General features: G+C 39.8%; 1 protein-coding gene across 1 annotated transcript in view; it reads right to left on the bottom strand.

The window, feature by feature from the left end:
• Positions 1 to 21,034, bottom strand: part of TNIP3 (TNFAIP3 interacting protein 3) — an 82,919-nt gene that overhangs the window by 12,417 nt on the left and 49,468 nt on the right. The window contains exons 5-12 of the mRNA XM_026847889.1: positions 19,718 to 19,804; positions 18,026 to 18,115; positions 16,898 to 16,963; positions 15,473 to 15,604; positions 11,521 to 11,649; positions 6,295 to 6,411; positions 3,218 to 3,343; positions 1,016 to 1,174 (exon numbers count right to left, since the gene is read on the bottom strand). Coding sequence (XP_026703690.1) covers positions 1,016 to 1,174; positions 3,218 to 3,343; positions 6,295 to 6,411; positions 11,521 to 11,649; positions 15,473 to 15,604; positions 16,898 to 16,963; positions 18,026 to 18,115; positions 19,718 to 19,804 — 906 coding nt within the window. The remainder of the gene's footprint in view (positions 1 to 1,015; positions 1,175 to 3,217; positions 3,344 to 6,294; positions 6,412 to 11,520; positions 11,650 to 15,472; positions 15,605 to 16,897; positions 16,964 to 18,025; positions 18,116 to 19,717; positions 19,805 to 21,034) is intronic.

The raw sequence follows: 21,034 nt of genomic DNA, 5'->3' as shown, positions 1-21,034 counted from the left end.
ATCTGGGAGTTCACCCCTACAGTTTAATAGCAACGTTGTGAATCCTGCCCATAGCTTGTCTGCCTGCCCCAGACGGAAACCTGGGATAGTGCAGTCTGGCCTCAGCAGCATTGCCTGATGGCAGGACAGTTACACTACTTATGAATACAGAAGCCATGAGTGAAGAAGGAAAGCCATTTTCCAAAGACAGGGCCGGAGAAAAAAATACCCAGTGTAAGGCATGGAAATGAGACACATTAGTGAACAAGCTTTCTTAGCCTGAATAGAAGGAAGAGACCAGAATAATGCTGACCACAGCTATGTTTTCATTTTTGTCACTTACTTATATTGAAGGTCCACAACTGGGATCCAGAGAGCAGATCCATATTTATGAATTTGGGTAACTATATAGCTACAAAAGGCTCTGAATGTGTATTGTGCAAGTAAATTAATCTAAGAAATCATCAAGAGTCTAATCAAACAACCTTATTTTTTCAATTAAGAAATGACCACCAGTATCATTGAAAACAAATGTGAAATAATCCCCTTTTTCTTCTTAGTGGTATTGTAGATAACTAGTATTTGCCAAAGTATAAGTATATAATTAAAGTATAACTCATCAGCCATACATTTACATTTCTGCAATTTTTCCTCTTTATGATCAGATTTCTGTTGGTTATGCTTTGATTTGCACATGGCAGCACTCTGCAATTGCACATGGAATTTCCATGGTCTGCAATTCAGGACCATGGAAAATCAAGGAAGAAACAAACACAACTATCAAGAGAAAAATCAGCATTTTGGGGCAGGTAGTAAGGGAAGTAAGACTGTACAGAGATTACCAAGACTGTTCCAGACTAGGGCTAATTCTAAAACCAGTACAAAATCTTGATCTGAAACCAACAATGAAGTAGGAAACAATAGATTTGGTTACTGGTGAGGACGGCACTGTGATAGCGCGAGGTTATTCTCCTGTGGTCACCATGCTGTGAGAAAATCAGTGCCCTTGTGAAATGAGAGACAGTGGGAACCTTACTGAGTGCTGTTGTTGCTCATGTGCTCTGCGAGATGCTGGATGTACTCGAGGATCTTGATAGTGAAGAACCAACCCACAACTCCCATAATTAATGCACGGTGAGAGGAAGAATGGAGGTGGGTAGCTGGGCCTCTCAGACTGTACTGGGAGGTCTTTCGTCTGTCAAAAAATAAGAAAAGCAAGAATAAATGCATTAGCAGTGGGATATGATGACCAACAGGATATTCATGTATAAATTCACCAGTAAAAAGCAATGGGTAAGCAACCCTCCTCTCTCAGCACTGGTCGCAGTGCTGCTCGTTTAGCCCCTTCAAACTGTTCATGATTTAAAAAATTATGTAAGAAAACTGACTTGTGCCACACCAGAGTCTTTTACATTTTTTTGTGAGAAAATATTGGTGTCAAGATATGGCAAGCACTTTTCTGGGTGTTTTCTATTTTCAAAAAACATTACTCACAGTAGCTTTCAATAATTTGAAGCAGAATTACATGGACAGGCACTTGCATAACAAGAAAAATAAATAATTTTGGTAAATTGATGGCCTCAAGATTTGGGTATGCCTTTTCTTAGGCCCTCTGTGTCCCAGCAGAGTCAACAGGAATTTGCCTAAGGACAGAGCAAGGAGGGGTAAAAGCTGACTAACATTCTATGATTCTATTCTGATTCTATGAGTCACAACTAAATAATTTGACTTAAGAAAGCAAACTAATAAATACTCTATACGGCTCCTCTCAAGTTTAAAACCCTTCACAAGCTCTGCCTAATGAAATCCCAAGGCAGAAAGAGACAAATAAGATCCTCTCTAGTGTAAACTGCCAGTGCAATGCAGGGGCAGTCAAGCTGTATATATTACACGGCACTTGTACAGCCCCTTGGGCATGTTGTACATCTGCCATGCTGTTGGCATTCCTCTTACTTCAGAGCAGCCAGGGAGGAGTGGGAAAGGCCTTTTAGCCCCATTTGTAGTCCCTCTTTTCACTGTCACTGCTGGGAGAGGTTCTCACAGCATCCATTGACTGATTGGGGTTGTGCAAGAAATGTAGTCTTTTACAATCTCTAGGCAATGCAAAAATATATAGGAAGAAGGTATGTTTGAGTACTCTGTCTCCTACAAAAGGATATCTTTACCTCACTGACTCAGGAGTGGGCTGGTGGGTGGGGGAAATATACCTGAAAGTTACTGCATGCAGTGCTAACAGATTTGTCGAAGGTATTTCTATATGCTTGGGATGGCCTGAGTGGCAAATCATGGCATTCCCTCTGGCATTACTTATATTTACACTTGCATGAAATGCTTCCAAGCACCCGTAAAAGCACTGACAAGTCTGGGGCCATACTGCAGCAGGGCCCAGCACTGGCCAGGATGCCCAACCTGCTCTCCACTCCCACTGAAGCTGATGGGAGTGAGGGGTGCTTGACAGCATCTTGCCTCTGGTACTATTGCAAGACCCTACTAGTATTGATGCATAGGTTGGTTGAGAATAAGCTAATAACTGAAGTTTCTGTTTCACAACAATGTTGGGGAGGACAATAAATCATCACAGAACATTTTGGTAATCGGCCATTCTTCTAAAACATTGCACAATTTTGTCAAGACAGGAAACCTCAAAATTTCATCATTTTTAAATGGGGATTGAGAAAGCTCAGAGTTTTGCACGCCATGATTTTACTATGGCTTCCTGAATGTCTGTGAACAGAATACTGACACTACTGTGGAAAGATAAAAAGGATGTTGCAACAAAAAATTATTGCAGCGACTGTTCAGCTAATTTGGATGGAGACAATTTTTTCCCTCAGTGATATTAACATTACTCTGTAATTCCACTGCAGAGGTCAGGATTAATTACAGAAGCTTTTTATTTTCAAAAGTTGGTTTGATGTTAGAACTCTCATATCAAGTGCCAGTGAAACAATCAACAGCTCTCTGGATTTGTTTTTGGTTCACCCCCCTCCATTTCAAGATACGTTTAAAGAGTTTTTGCAATAAATACTCCCTTCATCTACTTAATTTGGAAGTCATCTCTAATCATTTCTCATCTTCTTACTGCATTACTTCAGAATGATTTCATCCCAGGTGGTGACCTTATATAAAATCCAATGTCAATTAATGGAAGCCAGAAAGCCTTGGGTTGCATGGAAAGTGAGAAAATAAAAATAAAATACACATGTTCTGGCAATGGTAACTTTCTTTTGATTCATACCTGAGAGCTTAGTTTATTCAGTTGTGACTGTAATCTCTCATTAATTTTCTGCAATTCTTCCTTCTCTTCATTAAGTCTTTCTCTGTCAGATCTCTCCTTTCTGAAGTCTTCTTCATATATTTGTACCTGCAATCATTATAACCAAGTATGTGTATTTCAGTAGAACCACAATGGAAATTTTCATCTGCTTTGTTGTTTCATTGCTTTTTAAACACTGGCCAAGCAGCAGGGTGCTTTCCAAAGGGATCTGTCCTCTTCACAATCCTGCAATCAAAAGTTTCCCTCGTCTTTTTGTGACAAACACAAAATGACAAGCAATGGCTATTCTCCAATGGCACCCGTCAATCAAAACTGTCTACAGCTTCAGTATTCATAGATCTTTGTAATTTAAAAGTTGGATATCAATTTTAAGTATTATAAATAAGAGAGCAAATACTAAAGACATCAACCTTTTTAAGAGATAACCAGGTGCAGGACAAACACCTTACCAACATTTTAACCTCATTTCTCTTCAATTATGAGCACTTTTAACTCCCTCCTGTATCTCTGATGCAAGCAGTTAGCATCCTGGTGGAGATGGGAGGTGCTAGCACAGTACAAAAATCTGACTTCTAGCATGCAGTCTGACAGAACGTTATCACCTTATCCAACCTAAAGATGAGCCACTATCATGAAATAGGATGGTGCCTTTTCATAGCCCACTGAACACAGTTGGCCTTGAGCCTGCTTTGCTTTATGCCTTGTCATAGTTGTCTGCAACTTTATCTTACCCACTGTTAGGTGTCTAACCAAGGTGTGGCCCAAAGGACTAACCTGTGCAGAACAAGTGATAGTATTTAGAGCTGTGGACACATAGTAATGACCAGAAGCCTTGAACTAGTCAGGACTGTCAAGGAATTTGGAGCTTAACTAGAGCACTGTAGAAGAAAAAAAACCAAACCTGTAGGAGGCTATTGTGCACCAGATGTTAGCAGCTGTCTGTGAAAAAAAATAATTGGCCCATGTGCCTTTTGTCTGCAATATAGGATCTCTAACTCATCCTCTCAAACTGCAGCCGAAAGAACCTATCTGCCCCAGTGTAGAGGCAGAGGGGAATGTTACATACACAATTCAAAACATAAATACAGAGGTTTGACCATGTTCCTAGAAGACAAACTGCCTTTCAAATATTAAAGAATGCAGTGGCTTAGCTCTTTTTACATCGCCAGGAATCATAATGCTTCATCCCATCAAAAAATATCTGACCACCCCAGGCACAGGCAGTGAGCGCACAGATTCAGAAGCAAAACAGAAGTCTGTAAATGAATTGGTGTTAAGCCGACTTGCTTAAGTCTTCAGCTAATGGGCAGGCATCCACCTGGTAAGAAGTTCATGGCACTTCTACTGACAGGTATCAGCAAAAGCACTTTGGGGTGGGAACCGCCACCACAACTTTCAGAAGTCCTTTCATGTCCTCCTAAATCCTGCTGACACTCTATTCCCAAAGAACTTGCTTGCTATGGCTTATGTGGCCCATCACACAGATCTACTTTTCCTTTTGCTGGCAGCAGCACTATGACTTCACAGGACTAAAGAAATGTTAATACCTCAGGGGAAGAAAAAAAGACGACGCAAAGTTCTAGAAATTATTTTTGCAACTTGCCTGTTGTAGCTAATTTTTGCAAGGTTTTTTTTTGGACCCGTCAGTCTTCCACACTATATATAACCCCCTTCCTGAATAACACTGTAGAAGGAGAAAAGGCTTTCTGTGTGGCCATGTGGGGACTCAGCTCCTGACCTTCTCAAGCAGAGGCAAAGCTGTCACTTGCAGAAATCTAGGTCACTTGTATCCCTGTCCACCTACACACTTCTCTCCTCAGTATTTCCTCATTTCTTCCCTCCCAATACCCTCTCTCCTGTCCCACCTCCCTCCCACTCCCCAGCTGCACGATCTGCTGAAGCTGCAAGGGAACCACTTTGTCACATTTTTGCCATATATTCTTGTTGTCCTGAGAAAGAGGGAGACACGTCCCAAGGAATGAATGCCTTCATCTCTTCTGTCGTGGCCAGGGATGGACTGATGACAGCCAAGCTCTGGTGAGCCTCTGTCACATCGCTGTTTGTCCCAAGAGTCCCTCCTCTGTACAGTTAGAGCCTTCTGCTCCATTTCGTGCAGAAGGAAGTCTGGACTCACTGTACTGATTTATGCAACTAGAAAAAGACATTCATAAAATGGATACCCCATGAGAATTCTGGAAAAAAAAAAAATTGGTTTACTCTATTTTATTGTGTAGAATGAAATAACTCATTACTGTACAATCAAGTGCAGGATTTTATTCTCCAGCATGTGGCAAGCATTACATTAGAGAGCAAAATCTGGCTCTGCTGTCAAACGTGACAGAAACAAGTATTTTATTCCCATTGAATAAAATTCCCATTCTGATCACATCCATTTGTGTGTCAATAATGTTAACCCTAACACTGTCCAGGATGACAGACCTAAAAAGTAAAATTATCTGAAAAGTATCATGTTTTTAAACAGATTCTTTCATATGGAAAGAAAAAGAGTGCATAAAACACTTGAACTGCTCACAACAAAGATTAAAAAAAAATAAATACACTTCTCTATAGTGATTGGTATGCAGGTTACGGATGCAAATGTTTTACCTCTCACTTTGAAAAACTGCAATGCCAACACTAGTTTTCCAAGACTAGGATTCTTAGATAATTCACTAAACTTTCAACTTCTGAGAAAAAAGGAGCAGAAGACACAATCAGTAACACGTGAAATTTAGCATTCCCTCTGGATGAAATTCAGCCCCTAGCAGAGAGCTGACAGGGCGTCTTCAAGAGTCAGAAGAGACATTCTGCTACTTCGAGTCCTACACAAGTCCAGTCCTTTGGAAGGACTCAGTTTCACTTCATGGACACTGTTGTGACGACAACATCTTAGGAAACACCGTTTGAATGGGCTACGGCTAAATTGGTTCTTCCTTTCAAAAGCTCTACATAGGAAGTCTACCAGGCACAATTCTGGGGACAGAGGGCAAAATAACGCTGTATGAAAGCCACCCAGGCTTACTTCCAGCTGTTCTCACCTGTTGTCTGAGAACTTCGAGTTGGGTTCTCATGTCCTCAAGGCTGCTCCTGTCACCCTTCTCTGGAGGAGTCCCAAGAACAAGTGAATGCTGCTTTTTCAACACATCCACAAGGGCCTGCAATGTCAAAAAGCAAAATTACTAAACAGAGATTAACTATCTAAAAAAAAAAAAAATCCTCTAAAATTATTAGAACGTTTGCTCTCTAAAAAACAGATTAGAGTGAGTCACAAACTTGGGGAGGGTTTCCCTTCACTTGCAGATGCTTCAATTATATACACCGGATATAAAGCCCACGGATAACACACATGCATGACTAGGTCCAAATTTTCAAAGAGCCCACACTACATCCATGAATTTGAGACAGTGCTTTTACTTATAACCATGACCAACATCTACCTATGGAAATCACAGCTGCAAATCCCATTCACAAACACCATTTCCCTGTGCAAGTCAGAATTTGAGAAAACAAAAGACAGGTGTCTGAAGTCAGCTGAGGCCAAAGACAAGCAAACAAAAACTCCAAGAACATAAAATCAGTATTCAAAGATGCCCTAAAAAATGTGACTACAGTGAAGTCTGACTGAAACTTTTCTTGCACTAAGAGTACAAATGTCTTCAACTGGAACTGAAGTAAACCCTCTGATTGAGAGAGTATGTAGTCTCTATAGCTTGTCACTAGAGGGAGTTATGAATACACACTAGACCGGCAACGTTCTTACTCTCTTTCTCAATTTCTGCCATAGTTCTTTGCAGATTTTATTATTTTTAACAGTATTACCAGCTCTCCCTTGGAATGGAATAATTTTTAAATCACTCTTACACCTCTCTGTCTATAATCATATACTACACATATATACATTTTTTTACTCTAGAACAAATACCATTCAGTACTTTTAAATGTCTCTCACATAAGATTCAGACTCATCTAACTTCATCCATTTTATAAAGTTCAATTCCTGCTAATGATCCTCAGCTGTCCCTTGCTGGACACACTCTATTCATGCCAAAAGGGAAAAAGGGAAGATAATTTGGGGGCAGAAGATGCAAAGGGGGAAGTGGCCAAGCAGAAGAGCCAGTATTTAAAGTAACCCAAGGATTAGTATTAATTATCAGGCCAACAAAAACATAACAAAAAAATTAGCACCTTCCATGAAGAGCACAGAAGAGAAAAAATGGAGGTTTTTTTATCTGATGAACTACTGTCCCTAAGAATTACGCAGAAGGGAAATTGATATAATAGTGACAAAGTTCATGGGCCATGTCACTACATAAGTAAGGTTGAACATAAACATGTGAGGATGAAAATACAGATTCCTTACTGATTAATCCTCCTTTTGACCCTTTGAGCCACTGCTAATCTGTTTTAGGTTATGACTTTGCAGTGCTCTGCACAAACAGTAAAACAATATGAATGAGTTTCACACTGGCATTTAGACTGGGCATGGATCACCAGCGGCAGCAAGAGTCAGTGAAGTCTGACAATATCATGGTATGTATGATACGTTCCTTGGCTGACTGCAACCCAGATCCTTTCCCAGGCACGTGGTTTTTTAAGTGTACCGCTGAGGTCAAAGATGAGTGAAACACGCTTTTCTTCTTCTCCCTGTCTATTCAAGATACATCTCAATCTTGCTGACAACCACAGAATCATGAGACACATTTGGGTGGCAGGGGAACTCTGGAGCTCCAAGTCCTTGCTCAGAGCCCTGCCAGGAAGACCAGGTTGCTCAGGGCCTGTCAACTGAGTACTGAGCACCTCCAAGGAGGGTGATTTCATGGCCTCTCCAGACAGCTACTTCGACCCTCAAAACCAAAGTGCTTCAGATGCCCTAAATCAAAGATAATGGAGTGTCCTTCTTCCTTCACAACATACAATTTTCCTAGTCATCTGCTGCACCCACTTCTTATATGGATCTGTCTTCTGCTAAAACTCTTTCACTAGGACATATCATGGCCACCCTGACGTTACCATATGGTAATGCACCTTTATAATTTAAGTATGTATATTCATAAATTGTTGATGCTTCTCCTAATTCTTGAACAAATGACACTATATTGACCATTTTTCTTGCAGCTCATTTCCTAGAATCATGTTATGATATAGACATATTAGGCAATTCTTCACGCTTTTTTATTTGATTGGGTTTTTGAGGATTTTTTTAAACTGCATTTGGAAGCAATACTGTGAGACCCCATTTTATCATTTCAAATAAAGTAAGAAACTTCAGTATGAACAAAGCTGAATTGGTTTAGGGTCATACTAAAACCAGATCAAAATCTTTGAGTAAAGATTGTAAGAGACATTCTGAGAAGTGCTAGGTAAGAAGGGTGGGGGTGGGGAGTAACATTTTGTAATGTTGCTATTAGATCAATAGCAAATTTTTGAGAATTATGTCATTATAGGAGATTTGGGTTCCCAAGTATAAGATGGAGACTAGACACTACTAAAGCTAATATTCAAAGATATAACTGGAGTATTTTTCTTTCAAACTTCCCATCACTCTGAAATGACAAAAGGTGGGGCTGTTTTAGAGTCATCTATAGAAGAAATGAAGATACTACTGTTCCACTGGTTTTAAAAAACAACTCCGAATAAAGTGATCATGAGGCACTTGAAATTTCAAGTAAATAAGCTATTTAAAATATGTGACTAAGATTGTAATTTCAAATTAGAAAATCTGAGAAATGACAAAGAACTTCTAGGCAACTTGTATAATTGGTCCGGTACACAATTTTTTCAGATCATTTGGTTGTTCCTGCTTCATTAAAAGTCCAAGTATAAAAAACCCCAAACAAACAAACCATTCCCCTGTCCCGCAGAAAATCATAGCTGAAGGAAGCTGAAAAAATTGTATAGGAAAATGCTCAAGCGACAGCTAGATTAATAATTTCAAGAAGAAAAATTAAAATGCCTTTAGGGACTGGAGAAAGGATTTCATCCAAACAAAAGCTACCACTGTGGCAGTAGCAGGATAGCTAACAGCAAGGAAGATGTACCAGTGAGAAAGAACTCACAGCTCACTGAGTTAAACTGATCTCAACTTAATGTGGTGTTACATAGCATTTATTCAGAAATACTGAGAACTGAAACCTGAAATTGCAAGACAAGGAGCACAGAGGTTTTCTGAATTTTTCAACATCAAAAATGGAACTGTATGACTGAAAAATAACACTGCTTGGTTTCCAAAGCTATGAAAAGGGTAAGTGGTTCATGCACCTAGAAACCTCTTAACCTAACCTCAGGAGTGTGTTAGGCTTGGGAGGAATTTTGAAGAGAATTGCCTTATAGACATAAGAAATGGGATTAAGTAAAGCACTTTTTAACCTGATGTCTTTCATAAAAAACAGACTTTCTTTTCAGAGGAAATACATTAGAGCTTATTAGTCTATGTTTAAATAACAATTGAGATGGCACTGCAGCAAAGTTATGAAATAAATCCGAAATTTGGCTTGTACTTGAACTATATAGTGAACAAGGAAACAGCAAGGAAAGCCAATAATCTTGGGATATAGGGTTGCAAACTATTACAGCATTGCAACATCCCTTTCATGCTGCAGACATCAAAGCAGTATCAGATCAGACTCCATACTTTGGATACTGTGGGTGTTGGATGAAGCCAAAAGTAAAAAGGTCAATGTATTTAAAGTAAAAAGGTTAATGTACTCTAGAAACAAGTAATAGTATCTTCCATAAACTGAGAACTAAGCGATTTAAAATAACCAAGACGAAAAAACATGCACATTAGTAGGCATAGTTGTATTTTAAAAGACCAAAAGAGCTGGGTCAACTTCGCTAAATTGTCCTCCAGTGAAAATGTAATTGCGTTCTGTACCTATAGGGAAAGAGCAAGCTCCCCTGAGAGCAATTGTATTTTCACTAGAGGACAGTTCTCCTTCACGAAGGAGTGAAGCAAATCTGTTCTACACTACTACCAGAAGAACAAATGACTATCATCTGGCCAGAATAAATTCAGCCCAACTGAAACAGATGAAAGCATCTAATGAAAGAGGGATTTCAATTCCAGAACAGCCTTCCAACAGAAACACAGTAGAAGGAGCTTAAGTATTTTTAAAGAAAAAGTTGTTTGATATCAGAGAATTTGTAAGAACTTCAAGTCACTGAACTTGCAATAGCAGGGGACTATACTTAAAAAGTCACGGGGGGACCCTTCCAGTCTTACGTGCATTCATGACAGAAGATTTGAAGGATGCAAATACACAGAAGATCAGTAAATTACTCACGGAAAAGCTTGTTATATGAAGTTGATGTTTCATTTAAAAGAATGGTTTATTTACCCATCTGAATTAGTTCCAACCACGTCATAAGACAGCAAAATAAAATATTGAAATAAGTCGTTTTTCAAACAAGACCCTGAATGAAAGTTACACTGAGGGTTTGAGCAAGTTCTGTCAATGCATTTCAAAAAGAGCTAGAGATCATATGGTTTTGTCAGATTTTTTAATATGGCAACATCACTGGTTTGCCTTGACTTTAGCACATCACGGCCCTTTAGCTTGTGCATCACTTAAAGTTACACAGCAATGGTTACTGCAGTGCATTTCCTCAGGAAGTGTTTGTGGTTCACCATGAAATACAAAATTGTTAGAAAACACCCACTGCTTTATGTGATCTTTTGATTAAACAAAGTTACATTTATTACTTTCCCTTTAAAAAAAAAAAAAAAATCAATCCCATTTAGCTACTTGATGGCAATTTTCTCAATGACACATATATACACATAAAACTTATAGATGTATATAAAAAGATGAGAGTATGTCTTCTGAAGAGAAGCTATTATTCTCAAACACAGAATATATGTAAAACAACAGTTTTTAAACTGTCTGAATTTTTTTTTAATCACCGTGTTTCACTGGATGCAGATGAAAACGTCTCTGTACCATTTCCCTTTTGTTCTAAGGAGGGAGAATGTAGAAAGAGCTCTAGCACATAGAGAGGTTTCACAGGAGAAGCTGAAGACCTTCTTAACTTTTCTCTTGACAATGCAACCCTACTACCTGCCAGGAACTGCATGCACAGGTATTAGCTAAAGTCAGTTCTTGCTTGTTTCCCCAGCTCCTGAATGGTGATCATGAGTTTGCTACCATGGACAGGTTGTTCACCCAGGATTGAAAAAATGGGCAGCTGGTAGTGTCACTGCTTGACAACAGAGACCTTAGAATTAAAGGAAGAGGTCCTGCTCAGTGTCTCACTCTTGTTCATACCTTATTGAGACGGCTTATTTCACACTCATAGTGTTCTTTCTTTCTGATCATTGAGGCGTTCTTCTGCTTCAGGAGCTTGTTCTCTTCCTTCATTTCCTGGAGAGCTTCCCTAAGAGCCTTTGTTTCTTTCTGGGATGCAAAAATACAGAGAGATGCTGCTGAAATGCAGATGGAACCATTTTTCAAGAACAATTTTCAGAGTATCCGCTGTCTGGCAGATGTGGTGCTTTTTTGTTGTCCCAAACACAGCTGGGAAGGGAGGCAACAGGAAGGCGGATGGTTAGTAAAACCCAGATATGATAAAGTCTGCTGAATTCATTTTGACCACTCACCATATGATGAGACAGAGACAACATACCAGACTAAATCTCAGCTTTCTAGTCTGCAGTTGCACAAAGGCATGAGAAAGCTGGCAGGCCAAGTAGGTCAGTACCATACAGATGATTAGCCCAAACCTGCATTACTCTTATGTACTCGTAGTGTAAGGCTGGGGCTCAATGCTGGAGAGGCCCCAGTCATTCCCAGTGTCAGACAACATTAAAGACAAAACCACGTCTCAGTACCACAGAGCCTGAGGGGGCCTTTTCTACTACACAAGAGACTGAGGCAGGTCTCAGCCTGCTCAAGAATTACCAAACTACAAACCAAGGCTTGAAAATCCAATTTTTTTGACCCCATCACAGTTGTTGTTGACTTGAGCTTGACCCTTCATGGTGCATGTGCCTACATCATTGGCAGCCCAACAAACTACCAGGAAGATGTCCCTACTTGCAACAGGATTTACACAGTAGTCTTTCAAGATGGTGCTATAGGAAGAATTAGGACAGGTTGGCCAAACTTCAAGTTTGATTCTCTTCTCCTATCGCTTTCAGCACGGCTATTTTCAATTTACAGTGAATCAGACCCTGAAGCAAATGGCATTGTGTAAGGTTCTCTCACAGGGTAATGCATTCCTCACTAACCCGCTTTTGCCAGACTTAGACCAAAGTTCTTTAACCATATGAAACAGAATGACCAGTTCTACAAAAAAAAAAAAAAAAAAAAAAAGTATTTCATATATTCTTCTGCAGCTGCTTTATAGGATTAAAAAAACGAGATCCAACAATCACACGCACAGGACACCATATGAATGCTTTTTCTTCTGTGCAACAGGCACATCTCCATGCAGTCAGCTACTAGGCATTTGTGGTTTGAGCTCATGAGAAGCACATCACCCGTGTGCCGAGCCAGTGAAAAACACTCAAAAAACTGTTGCTTACACATGAGGTAGCTTTATTTTCACTTGTTCTAAGTTAGTTGGAACATTCAATTTTCTCCAAAAACTGGGCAAGACTAGCGGGGTATCTCTGCATTAAGTATAGAAACTCACTCTGAAGCTAGCTCAGGCTGGCATGTGCATGTATGTTTTTAAGATATTAAACAAAAACAAAACAAAACACTAAAGTCCAAATAGGCTTTTAGCTATACTCTTCTCCTCACCTTTGCCATCATCTTTTCCTAGTTCCGGCACACGTTCTTTTCCTGGGAGGCTGACACCTCCAGGAACATGACCATTTATAACTAAAAATTTCCATTTTGTTCAGGTTTTCGAACCATCTGAATTTTTTATGTCTTATTGCTTCTTATTTGACACTGATTCTTAGGTGTTATGGCACCTAGACTTTCCAGTGACTGGATTGGTCTTTGATTCCTGTCTATGGGTATATAGTCATGCCCAAAAAAAAAAAAAAAAAAAAAAAAAAAAAAATCACCAAAACAGTCAGTTTTGCTCTGTGAGCCATGAAGAACATGGAGACAGATAAACACAACATTATCATTCTGTGAGAGCCATACTTCCAGACGCGTTAAAAAGAAAAAAAAAAAACGCTCTGTAAGACTGCAGCAGCATGTTTTAAACCCTGTTTTAGGGTTGTTTGGTGCTACTGTTTTTCCTAAATGGCTCAGCAAAGCACCCAGAGAAGTGCCACTCTGAGTAAGCAAATTTAAAAGGTACTGTCAGGATGCTGGACTAGATAAGCAAGTAGAGAACCACGGCTATGGGCGGGGTAACCAAAACATTTTAAAAAGAAAGAGTTGTTACCTTTCAAGAAAAGAAAAAAAAAGAAATATATACACACACACATAAAACCAAATGCAGGTAATGAGGAATGTTAGTTGATGCAGAAAAAAAAAACCAAACCAAACAAAAAACAACAAAACCAAACCCAACAAAATATAAAGCCCTAAAAATCTAATCTTGGTAGATCTGTCATCATGGGCCTCTTCCGCATCTGCTGAACTTTAAAGCAACAAGCCTGCTCACATGCTTTCAAGCTGAATGTATATCTTTATGCATTTTTCTGATTCATCTCTGGGTACTGTCCTTCCTACATCCTGCCCCATGGGCAGCAGAGGATAACCTGAGTTAGCACAGCTGCCGATATGGGCACTACAATCCTTGTTGCTCATTCAAAAATCTATTCTTTCAGGAGTTACCTATGCAAAGGTGTAGATCTCCTGCATTCCTGCATGACATCCAAAAAGTAAAGGAATTCAGCATAAATAGAAGCACTTACTGGCTGAGTCTGTAACTTGTAAGGAATTACTGATCTAAGGCTGAAGTTCCATGTAGGTTAACCTGTCCACGTAAGATTTTTGGATTATACAGTTATTTAGTTCGTTATTCCTGAATGTAGTAAAAAAAACCTGGGAGTGTACTGCTCATCTTTACCTTTTCAAAAAGGTAACTAGGGCTGTTTTTCACAGCTACTGTATATTAAAGAACAGGCAGTAAAAACCTTAGTAACATGAATAGGAGGATGGATCGTCTTGCATCAAATCCACACTTGGAGCAAATATAGGCAGTGATTCAGAAAATACATAACAACATAATTTGCTTTATAACACATAAATGGTCCTATTGGTTGGAAATCAAGCACGTGCTTAGCTAAGACCATACCGTTATGTATAAGTAAGATGAATGTTCTGCTTATGAAGATAAAAGCTAAGGGCATTTCATTTCTTTTCCTGTAGCAGCTAACTTCCAGGCTCAGATTAGATGTGATGCAATTGCCACTTGATTTCAGCTTTGTTTGACGTTATCAAGTGAATAGAGAAGCCTGACTTCAGGTGTCAGAGCACCATCCAGAAACTCTTTACAAGAGTTTATGACGTGTGTGACACCACGAGGCAGAATGAGAAGAGGAAACACCACTCTGGTGCTTGGAAAACAGGGCACGAAGTTTTGTGTATATGTTGGGCATACATATGCCAGTCACTCAGGCTGGTTGTTTTACTGTAGTGGGATTTTAGCTTTGGGATCTAACTTTAGATGCGAATGCCTACACAAGAGCCAGAGCCTAAGGAGTCCTGAGAGAAGTGCCCAACCACTCTCAGGGTGAGGTGAACACCACTCTAGAGCGGCTCATCAGTCCAGGTACTTTCAGCCCTAATAACTGCACCAACTACATCACTAATACTTGTGGGGGAGCTGAGATGGCTAGCACACGTACAAAAAGCCTATACTGTCAATTCCAAAATGTGGGTGTCTGAAGCTGAACTCATCCCCTCAAGTATTTATTGTCAAGCACTTCGTATAGCATCTGCAATGACATTCCCATTCCATTTCAAATCACCACAGCACTTTTGTTCACAAAGGACTTCACCCCAAACTGAACAGCAAGGAAGGAAATCTCGGCAGTATTCATATCAATCTGCTCTTTACTCCCCCACGCACACTAATGCTGTGCTCTCTGCCAATTTCTATTGAAATGACTCACTCTGTATGCATAGTTCTCTGATCAGACAGATCAGCCACTGCCTTGGGGACAATATTCAAGAGCACTCGACACCACAATCTCATCTCACGGCTGTGCGACAACCCACGCCCTGCCGTTTGCGAGAAGAGAAAGAGGAAAGGCAAGACAGCGTTCAACACCGAGCACAAACGGGGTAACAGAGTGCAGCCTCCTACCGTTTCCTGCAACGGCCTCTCTCTGCCCAGGACTGGCAACCTCTCATCTTCTGGACGCTGTCGATGTCTCTCTTCCTCCAGCTCACTGACTCTCCTCTCTGACATGTCCAGTTTTGCTTTCATTTCTGCCAGCTGAAAAGTAAGTGACAGACCACGGTGGGCTGACTGGGGATCCTCGAAAAGTGCCTTCAAATCCCTTCAGCTCTCAGCAGACTGGTGTAAATGAGTGGATCTGGCTGCGTGTAAAGTCCCCAGCCACTGACTTTCCCCCCTCCCCACCTCCAGGCTCCACTGCTCTGTCTACAGTGGACTCTTTTCACGATCCTGGGCAAATTCTCTGTTGGTGTTAACCCAGTTGGGTCTCACACCACTTTGCTGCCAAAGGACAGCTACCATGGGTCTGTCCCTCAACATGAATTTTCCATTTTAATGCTTTTTTTCCTTTTGAAATTTGGACCCTCTCTGCAGTAGTGCACATCCCAGTGATCTAGCCAGAGCCATAAAACAGTCCTATATTAAATGAGGAAGAGCTATTTCAATTCTTCTCTCTGGGGAAAGAATCAAAAAGAAATCCAAAAAATGATCCAGATCTCAGTAAAGCTTACTGGAAAATATTAGACAGAAAATTTTCCCGATAAGCACATAAGATCAGTCTGCAACTTCCTTTTCATAGACGGAAACAGGAGACAAGAAATGTTAATCAATGAACCAACTTGGTTTTTGGAATACCAGTGAAGCAGCCAGCTTCACTAGGCAGCTGATTATAATGTCTGCAGCAAGGATGCCACACAGCCACAAACAAGGCATGAAAGTTATGCCAACGGGACCTTGACAAAAAATGAAATTAAAAGTATTTATTTACTTTTTTTTTTTTAATAATAAGAGGTTCTGTAGAGAGCAGTTTCTCAAAAGCAAAAAAAGACTTCCTGCTTATAGAAGCCAGCATTCACGGAGGATTTATGTGAGAGCTCCTCCATTACAGGGAGCCCCAGTGAGCTTCCAGGCTTCACAATCCAGCCACAAGAGATGGGACAAGAATCAAGAGATATGTGATGATGCAGATCAGCGGCTGGGCACACCAGGAACTGCAGGCTAATTTTCAATTAACTGTGCTCTGAAGTGTGAGCAATTTTTATTACCTCATGTAGGGCATGAAGATCTCTGCTGTCATGTCCACCCTGGTCCCTACCATTTTAGAGATGCTCTGCTTCTCCAGCTATTTTGTCCCACTAAAGACTGTACACATGTTAGCATCACTTTTATGTGATGAAGCTTTTTTAAAATTTGTGAGCTAAAGACAAAGGAAACACGATGCCTTCTCCCCTTAAGATATTTAGTATAGCTATGGCTGGTTGGTATTTATGCACAGACTTAACTATCAACAGGTGGCCTACATATTCCAATAGAAGTAGTCAACATTGTTACCTGTTTTTCATAAAGCTGTTTCATACTTCTAAATTGATGATCCCATTGCTTGTTCACCTCCAGAAGCTGTAATTATCAGGAAGTCACAGTAAAAAACCCTTATTTCAACACGGTCAATAAATTAAAAAATACACTGGCATTCTAATCCTCTAGTTATGAGTGTTCATAACCTCTTCATTATCTGGCCAGTTCATTTCAGAAAAAGCAAGTTTAAGGTTTGGCAAGCTTTATGGCCCATCTGCCAGCACTTTTGTATTTCACTTAAAGCACATGAGTGTTCAAGAAATGGTCAAAAAACATGCAAATACACAATAAACTACAGGTGAATCATTTGCAATGCTGTACTAATCCCAAGCTGCAACTCCTAAATGGCCAAGGACTTTCTCGTTAGTTCCATAAATGTATTTCCAATTAGAAGGTCTCTGACTTCAAACAAGTGAATTGAAGACTCTCATTGGCTGTGAGTACTACTGGGTGCAAAGCCCGCTTGCCTTTCTCAGTACCACTAAACTGAGTAAGTGTAGTCATGCAAAATGGGAAGATCGGCTAACACCACGCATGTTAAGTGGTAGGAGTGAAGTCAGCATGCATGCATTTTTATCGGAGAGCACCAGATAGGTCCCTCTGAAGCACTTTGCTTTGCAGGATATAGGGTTACTCTTTAGGATGCTCAGCAAAATAACAACTTCCAGCTTGCCTCTACCTGTAACCAAGACATCACTGCGTACTACTCACAGTGGTTCCCTGACCTTTACAATAGTGATCATTAAGAAAATTTGCCCTTTGTACCAGATAAATATCTGCTATTCTAGAGTCATAACCACATTACAATAAGTCATCGTCTGTTTTTAGGAACAGTTCTCCAAATATAACTCTGCCTAGCTCGGTAGAGAGAAGTATGACTATAGGAACTAGTTCAAACATAATTTTAAGTGCTTGCACACTTTGGGCTCTGAAGAAATGCAAAGCAGTAATCATCTTACAAGAGTGCAGGATGAGATTCCCACAGGAAAAATATAGGCCTTGTGGACTAGACGGTAGAACCAACTGTAGCATAAACACAGTGTAAGTGATAACACAATGATTTCCTGCCCTGGACATATTACTGATATCTAAACTTAAGATTACCTCTCGTCTCTGTCTTTCCAGTGAGAGGATCTGTTGTTCCTGAGAACTGGCTGACACGGTCTTCTTTTTGGTCAGTAATACGTGCCTTAACTGGAGAGAAGAAATGTCCAAAACTGAATGCTTTCGGCATCCTCTCTTCAAGTCATAATTATTATATAAAACTTCCATTCACCCTGCCATGTGCATGCAAAGAAACTGAAACAGCAAGATTTTCTTACATTGTATTTGTATTTCAGTACCTTTACACCTGCTGAAAGCAGATTCTGATGTGTACATCTGCTTTAACCCTGCTTAGTCTGTTTTAATTGAAGCATTACGCAAATGGACACTGAAATAAATAAAATTATGTCTATTTGTACCATCTGAGACAGAGAACACAAAATAGGATTTTAATTATCTAACATATGGTAATACAAACAAGTAGTACAAGCCACAGAAGTTGAGCATAAGTTGAAGTGGGTGTAAGTAATTCCCTTCATTTACAAGCACGAGAATAATTAGTAGCATTGCCCCTGGTAAATGCTTGCAGGCCCAAGGCAATAAACTTTAGCACAATGGGTTCAAAACAAGCAATACAGAAAATGAATAGGCCATTTGGAGAAATTAGGAAACCAGTCTGCAATTGCTCCATTTTTTAACGTGTGGAGTTTTGCCCGTGCAGGACAACAGCAGCTAAAAACCGTCATTCTTATAATGGCAATGTTGTGTATCATAATTCCCAAGAAGTTTCTATGGATTGTCACGAAAACAAACGTGATCTGTGATTGATAGATAGATAGATAGATAGATAGATAGATAGATAGATAGATAGATAGATAGAGAACTGTACAGGAAAAAAATACATGCTCATAAAACTAAAACATACTGTGTTCAGAAACCTGGGGAGGGATTTTTATTTTCTCCCTAAATTCTCAAACAATATATGAGAAACTAGAATAAAAGTGTGAGCACTTCTGAGGTCTTAAATCTAAAATAAATTTATTTTCTTCTTTATTTTCTAGAGAATTTAAAGCCAAATACCAATGAAGAAGATCAAAGAATAGTTTTGTTAAGTCTTTTCACAGGCAAAAATCCTGACCATATATTTGTCACATGGCCAGTCCTGCTGAGCTCTGATGTGGAGCAGTTGACTTTCATGCCAAAAAACACTTAATCCCTCTTCTGTAGAAGTTCATCAACATGTTTAACTTAAAGTATCTGAAGCAATTACCTTGCAGTCAATGGAGTCATTCATGTGTTGAATTGTTTTCAAAATCTGGGCCTTAGGCATGTATTTAAGTACATATGTAAAAGTCCTATTGAAGAGAATAGGACACCTCACAAATCTAACAGCTATATATACACTTGGCACCAACTGATCTGAATACTGCTCACAGACGTTATTGGGTCACTAAAATGAACCACTTTCTACCCTTTGTGTAACAAATTAAAAAATGACCAGATACTTTGGGGGGGGGTGGGGGGGTGAACCTGCTAGGGAAGGTTTTCTTTCTAAGAATGCCATATCCAAAAATACTTCTAATATTTTCTTCTACTCTTAAATAGCATAAATCATTCAGTCACATCTACTGGAACACACAAATGAGCCCATAATTGTCACTCTACAGAGTGAAACGCATGATACCTCCACCAACTCAAGCCATTCCTGTTCATCAGACAGCACTTCAGAGGACAGCCAAAACAGCCACTTACTTCCAGGGGGTCTGCTGGGGCTTCCATGTCACTCACACCTGCCCACGTGCATCCAAGACGGCCTTCAGCATTTGTTTCACCACAGGTCTTTGGAAGAAGAAGAACAATAAAAGAGAGATTTTATGCTGGCTAAAGCAACAGGAAGATTGTATTAAGACCCAGAACATCCAGAAGCGCTGCCTGTGGAAGCAGCTGAGGTTCAGAAATAAGCGGTGGAATTTTGATTTTAACCTTTTCCTTCTTCCTGGCCGGGGCTTCCCAGAAGGGTTGAAGCACACTGCATATGACTAATATGCCGGGCAAGGCAGTACTCTGCTTAGTGTGCATGTAAATCGTAATCAACTGGACAGTTTACCCCAAGAGAGGAAGTTGCATGTATAAGGGAAGAAAGGGCATGTTTTTTTCAGTAAATAAGAAGACAGGGTTTTCTATCCCTGCTTCCAGTTATAAAAAAGGACTTACCCAAGTATGACAAGAATTAAGTGACACTAAGACAGTGTGAACTATCCTGATAGAAAAATTAGTGAGTCATGCTTATAAAGGAGTAACAGCAAAGCCTGTTAACAGCTATGGGGAAGAGCACACCCGTATAAACCCCAAGATATTTAGGGGAAAGCCATAGCTGGAAAACTGATTTACTTCCCCTGAAAAAAATGCTGCACAAAGATGAAGAATGACAGGTGTTGTTATTCTTCTCCTAAGGACAGTGTATTTGCAGTTCTAGTACTTACCTTATCTAAGCATGGATCTAGCTTCAAGCTACTCAAGTCTTCGATTGAGTACTCAAGAGACCCAACATTACAAAATTGTGTCTTAGTTTCCTATTTGGAAAAAGAGGTTAACCTTACCAAGTTAAACTCAAAGGAAAGATTAACAAAGAAAAGGTTTCCTTTACATACTTACATACAAAGTCAGGATGAAACAGATAAGTGCAAAGTATTGTCATGGAATTCTGAATGATAGAGAAAATAATTTTCCTTACTGTGGAAAGATCCCTGGGTCTGAGGTTTTTTGAGTGGGGGGCAGAGGTCACACTTCCTTTTCAAGGAATGGAATGAAAACTAGACTGTAAAATTTGGTATACAATAATATAAATCTCTGGGAGTTCTTTCAATTTCCAAAAAGAGATTTAGATAAAGTAAAGGAATCCTGTGAAATGCTGGTGTTTAACAGCCACATTCCAAATCTCTGTTTCATAGTGTGTGACTAAGCAACTCTTCTCCTGCAAGATAGAAAACCCAATTTGGAGGAAAACTACCACTTTATATTTGCATATGAAATATATCCTCCCTGCCCTGAGGTACTTTTTCTTTTTTC

This window comes from Athene cunicularia, assembly GCF_003259725.1.
Source record: "Athene cunicularia isolate RWA chromosome 4 unlocalized genomic scaffold, athCun1 chr4_part2, whole genome shotgun sequence".
NCBI classification, from domain to species: domain Eukaryota; kingdom Metazoa; phylum Chordata; class Aves; order Strigiformes; family Strigidae; genus Athene; species Athene cunicularia.
Note: the sequence above shows the minus strand (reverse complement) of the source record. Positions and strands in the feature narration are given on the sequence as shown.